Source organism: Chrysochloris asiatica, unplaced genomic scaffold (genome assembly GCF_000296735.1).
Source record: "Chrysochloris asiatica unplaced genomic scaffold, ChrAsi1.0 scaffold00013, whole genome shotgun sequence".
Lineage (NCBI taxonomy): Eukaryota > Metazoa > Chordata > Mammalia > Afrosoricida > Chrysochloridae > Chrysochloris > Chrysochloris asiatica.
The window spans coordinates 1,613,840-1,620,169 of NW_006408531.1; the positions used below are offsets into that span (position 1 = coordinate 1,613,840).

Sequence of the window (6,330 nt, forward strand, 5' to 3'; positions counted from 1 at the left end):
GTCCAGTGCTTATCCTATAGTGCCACACCAGGACTCCGTAACAATTAGAAAACCCAATTTATAAAGTAGAGATGGTAGTACAAAGATCCTCTCCCCAGCCCTTCCTCTTCATTAATTCTCTAGTTTTGTAGCCTCTTTGGTAGAGTTTCTAGTATGATTTGTAGATGGATTATTCACACCTTCAAATCCTTAATCCCATGGCTACATTTCAATGAATACTAATCACTTTCTTCTAATCAGAAGAAGGACTCCTCAACAGAACATATCAAAAACTAAATTACTCAAACTCTCATCCACATGCCATTTCTTCGCTTCCCATTTCCACCAGTAGCAACAGCATTATCTAAGTCGCTCAGAGATGACTCCTTTTCTTGCTGTAAGCATCCTGTCTCCCACCTTGTCCATCAATGCACTATTGCCAGAGCATTATCATTCATTTCCAGCTAAAATGTAACCAAACACACAAAATGAAAAGAAAAAAAGATGCTTCCCAATTGCTTACAGACTGAAGTCCAAAGGGCTTTGCTGGGCTCACAAGCCCCTCACACAATGCACCTGGGCTATTTTCTTGCCTGGCTGCCACTATACTTCCTTGCTGCACAAATATTGAAACGAATGTTCTTCATGCTTCCCTTTACCAAGAATGCCATTCATTTGATCTCCAAAAGTAATGCCCTTTCTCATTTTAGCTGCCCTGACACCTTGCCAATGACTTTTGTCATCTTGTGCCTCACTACAGCAAGTTGTCTACTTACAGACTCAGTCATATCTCTGCTAAGTGTTTGCTTCTTTGGGTCTGACTCACAAGGCTGTTGAAGAAGTGAATGAGACAATCTGTATAAAACACTTACAACAATGCCCAGCACATAGCAAACACTTAATAAAGTTAGTATACCAAAACCAAAAACCACTGCCATTGAATCAATTCTCACTCAAAGCGACCTGTGAGACATGAGACAGAGAAGAACTACCACATAGGGTTTTCTATGGAAGCAGATGGCCTTGTAGCCGTCTGTTTCCTTGGAGCGGTTGGTGGACTTAAACCACCGATCTTTGATTAGAAGCTAAGCACTTCAACCACTACACCACCAAAGCTTCTAAAGAAAGAAGAACTGCTGGAATTGGCTTACTCTGCACTCCAGATTTCTATCTTTTCAGTATTCTTATACCACACAAAGCCCAGAACCTACCACACACTAAATATGAAGACTGGTATAGATTGGTAATCAATGATTACATGTACTATATACAACTGCAGTTTGATATCTAATTAAACAAACAAGCATAAGACCCAGATTCGATTACTACTCACTACACCTAACATGTGGTCTGTCAGAGAACAGGTTTCAACAAAGCTTCCAGAATAAGACCAACAAAAACACCAAATCCACTGAAACTGAACTGATTCCAACTTACAGCAACCCCATATAGGTTTCAGAGGCTGTAAATCTTTGTGGGAGCAGAATGCCTCATCTTTCTCCCATTGAGTATGTAGTGGGTTTGAATTGCTGACCTTGCGGTTAGCAGAGCTACTTCCAAAAATCAGCCAATGAAAACCCTATGGGTCACAATAGTCTTGATTCCTTGAATGCACATGGGATCCCCATGAATCTGGTGCCAACTCAACAGCAGCTACCAACAGAAGCAGCAAGCCTGTGGGTCTGATTATACAAATAAATAAGTTCATTACTTATTTGAAATGATGAAACACAAGCTGAAAAGGCACATCAGGAAATTAATGCTACATCAAAATAAATTACACCAACCCATTGGCATCCAGTAAATTTCAACTGATAATGATCCTACAGAACAAAGTAAACCTGCCCACTGGTTTCCAAGCCGGTAAATCTTTACCAAGGCAGATTGTCACATCTTTCTCCTGCACAGGGGCTGGTGGGTTTGAACCACCAATCATGTGATTAGCAGCCAAGCTCTTTGAACCACTGCACCACCAAGTCAACTTAACATACATTACACAAAGCACTAAATATAAAATTAGTTTACACTTACACTAATGTGTGACTAACTTTAGGACATCAGTTTTATTTTTTTGTCATTTTGCTTTTCTTATATAATCTGAGCCACAGATTTAGTTGGTAAACCAGTCAGATATTATCAGCCTAGTCCTATACAAATGAAAAACACTTATTCTTCAAGGTTCACCTAATTAGTTGTTTGACAGGTGAAAGATTTTAAACCTCCTTCTTTCGTAGTTTAGAATAAACAAAAAGGATCCAAACTGATCTTGTCTCTAGCTCCGTGTACGGGACTTCTGCCTATGGCTTTGCACAGGACACCTACTTTCATCCTGGAAACTGTCCTATTGATCTCTTCTACATCGCCGACTGTGACAATGTTGGACTTCAGCATCTGATCGATCAATACCAGCCAGTCAGCTAGCTCTGTAATAGTTTTATCCAGATCAGCAGGAACTGAAATTTCTGAAGTTCGATGAGACTGAACAGGAATATCTGGCGCAGATGAAACGAGCACCACCTTTTGAACACTAGGATGAGCTGAAATAAAAAAGCAAAATGTTCACAATTCAACAAGAGACTTTAACTGTGGGAGGTATAAAAATGATGGTGGTTATGTGCCGTGGAGTCAGTTCCGACTCATAGTGACCCTGTACAGGGTTTCTGAGGCTGTAAATCTTTACGGGAGCAGAAAGCCTCATCTTTCTCCCACGGAACAGCTGGTAGCTTTGAATTGCTGACCTTGAGGTTTTCGCAGCCCGATTTGTAACCACTACGCATGCTTAAAGCAAAATTTAAGTTTAAAAAAATTCTAAGAGGTTTTGATTGTTTCATATTGAAATGGCTATGGTATTTTCTATAATATTTATGTTTTGGGTAGCCACAAAGCAGAATAAACAAAGAGCCTCACATTATCCTAGGGCAGCAATATGCCAGAAGTAACAAACACTAGTTTTAAAAAATGTTAAACTTATCAACCATAAGGAAATTAGAAGTACTGTTTTATTTTTTCAAGTTTTTAAAATTATAAAGCCAACTGAGTCACAATTTTCTGTTCTTCTTTTAATTGTGCTGTATAACATGAACATTACTCATTCTTAATAAATAGCACAGTGAGTATCTATTAATATGCTGAAGATACATTCACTAACTTTTATTAAAATCCTTTTGCTTCTGAATTTTCTTAAAAAAAAAAAAAAAAAAAAAAAGCCTTTGCAAGGAATGTATTTTTGTATATTTGTACATGTCTGACCAATCCCTTAATATAAATTTTTCAAAGGAGAATTGCTGGGTTAGAGTTTTTGGGGTTTTTTAATTAATGTTTTCAATACTGACTTCTAAATTGCTTTCCCTAAAAGTTGTACCAATTCCCAGTAAGGAAATTGGCATGTAGACATGTAAGGATGATAAGTATCCTGCATCAACACCAACAATATTCTCCCTCGATGGACAAACACACACCCTTCACTATTGTTTTCACTGAATGGCTTTTTCATCACTAGCAAAGGTGAATACTGTTCATGTTTATTAACCAAAAATGGTATCATTGTTAACTGTCTGTGCTCTTTATCTGCTTCCTTGTCAATTTAGCAGAACTATTATTACAGCCTTGGAAACCCTACACAGGGTCAAATCGGAACCAAGTCCACAGCACATAAGCACCATTACCACCATTATATAGAAAGATGACATATTGCTGAAACCAACTTGGAGATGTTTAATCCAACATTTTCTTTTTCACATATGTTGCTGTTCTTAAGTGCTGTAGCGTTCCAACTCATAGAGACACTACGAGGTTTCCAAGGAATGTCTGGTGGGTTTGAACTTTCGACCCTGTGGTTAGCAGTCCAGTGCTTATCCTACTGCACCACACATATTGTTTTTTGCTAAGTGCTTTCTAGTCAGTTCTGATTCATAAAGACCCTGTATAGGCTTTCCAAGGAACGGTTGGTGAGTTTGAACTGCCAACCTTGCAGTTCAAACCGACCCTGTGGTCTGGTGCATTATCCCACAGCGCCATGCCAGGACTCTATAAATGTTAATGAATTAAGAGTGATCAAATCCATAAATTGTATTTAGAGGCTGTTTCATTGAGACTTTCAAGTTAGAAACCAACCTTGTCCAATGATTTAATTAATCTTTTTTTTAATTTCTTCTTCTAGGTTTTTTTGGGGGTTTTAAGTTTGTTCATTTTTTAATGAGGGGAGGGAGTTGTTTTCCTTTGATTTTGATAGAAGAGACAGTCAAATTAATTTTATACTCACCTGGAATCTACACTGGCATATGGTATATTAGATGACGTTAAAATAGTTTTCTAAGAACATTAGTAAGAACAGTGCTTATCAAAATCCTAGCAGGTCTGCATATATGTAACTTGAAAAATACATTTATTAAATTTTTTAAATTTTAAAATTAATATAAAAGTTCAAGGAGCTACCCCATCCAGAACCTTCTGAGGTGGGACATTCCCACTAGAAAGGACAAGCAGACCAGCCTGGAACAGCTAGAGTGACAGAAGATACATCTTCAAAGAGAGGTCATCAGGAAAAACCCAAAACAAAAATGGCAGTATGACTGGCTACTATAAGAATAAGGCAAGCAATCAAGTCCTTCAGGACAAACCCTCCACTAAAACTGAAACTCAAGGGAATACATGAGCATGCTTGTAAGCTTCCTGGTGCCCATGTTGGTCTACTGGTAAGTGGAAGAGGGGAAAGGCAGCAATGAAGAAATGGGCTGAGTTCAACTACATTCCACAGACTCCTGTTGACCTGGAGATGAGAGAAGAAGAGGAAGGGCTGGTTGGCTCAAAGTGTAGTGAGGCCTGGGGACACTTGAGCCCATGGAAAAGGACATAGCCACAGAGGGTTAGAGCTGAAAGTGCAGCTTCCACTTGATATAAAGTGAGGGGAGTAGCACAAGAACACCCAAACTTTCAGATTGTACACATTTGACCTAGCCTTGATGGCTTGATAATCAGAACTCAACTAGAGGAAGATAAAAAAAAGAAAAAAGAATAAAACAATTTTTGATAAAAGATATGAGGGTAAATTGCTACAATTTGATGAACTTGACCTATACTCATGGAAGTAGTAACTCTAAATACCAACAGAGAGGGAAGGAGTGTTCACATCAAGTATCAATGCTATCTCCTCTGTACACAGGGTAGTTAGGGACAGGCAACTTAGACATTGGCTACCTAAAATGATGGGGCAATAAAGGCATGAAGTGACTGGCTTACAAGGTTTCAAGAGGGAATTTAATTTAAGAGTATGGGGGGAAGAAAGAGTCTCCACTGAATAGTTTTCATCTAGTCTAGATGTATCTGGTGAAAAGAGATAGGGATAAGATTCTTATGATTCAATAGTGAGAAATTGTTAACATGACTAATTGAAACTGTCACAATTGTAAAAGTAGAAGTTTTGTAACAAAAACGAGGGAGTAGTTAATCTTACAGTACAGAAACAAAGGACTCTAGGGCCATCAAGGGAGAAGAGCACAGGCGGAATGCAGGACTTTATCCAGGGAAGTAGTGACACCTGAGATGGAGGCAGATTTGGGGACATGAGAGAGGGAGAAACTGAGGACTCTAGATTCACGGGAAGTGAGGGACTAAGAGCTGGTGGCCAGGAGGCAGACTGGCAGAATGTGCCCTTTGGTGGTGTAAATTATTGTATATGTCTGAGTGTTTAAAAAAAAAAAGAAAAAGCTAAAGTGAATACAGAGAAATACTGTTAACTGATGGTACATGGAAGGGATTATAATCATTGCAATGAAACAAGGTGTATGATTCTTTTAATGTAAAACTGATGATCTGTCCTGTAAAGTTTCACTCAATCCACAATAAAAACCTTAAAAAAAAAAAAAAAGAATGCATTTGCCATTAACAGAATAAATATTATAGTATAATACATTCAAATGGGAAAAAAAAAGTTCAAGGAGCCAAGAATAGTCAGAAATTATATTTTCTGTAGAAAAATATGCACTACCAGAAATGGCATTGTACTATTTATTACTTAGTAGTAGTAATTGACTGAGTGATTTATGCCCCTAGACACTCAGCTGAGACACATTAAAATCAATGACAAAGAATCTAGTGTTCAATAAATGATGTTGGGGAAAGTGTTGACCCATGGCAGAAGGGGGAGTTGATGGAACAGATTTTGACCTCACGCTTACTATACACAAATTAATTCTTGGGGGATTAAAGAGCTGAACATAAAACACCAAAATTGCAAAACTGTTGCTTGGAAATATAGAAGAATATCACTATGATTTCAGAGGACTAAAGGAGCTCTGAATTAAACTAGTCATAAGCCATCCCTGTTCAACAATTCAGTAAAAAAAAAAAAAA

General features: G+C 38.0%; 1 protein-coding gene across 1 annotated transcript in view; it reads right to left on the reverse strand.

Moving 5' to 3' along the window:
* Positions 1-6,330, reverse strand: part of UTRN (utrophin) — a 574,637-nt gene that overhangs the window by 389,162 nt on the left and 179,145 nt on the right. The window contains 1 exon segment of the mRNA XM_006834702.1: positions 2,302-2,516. Coding sequence (XP_006834765.1) covers positions 2,302-2,516 — 215 coding nt within the window.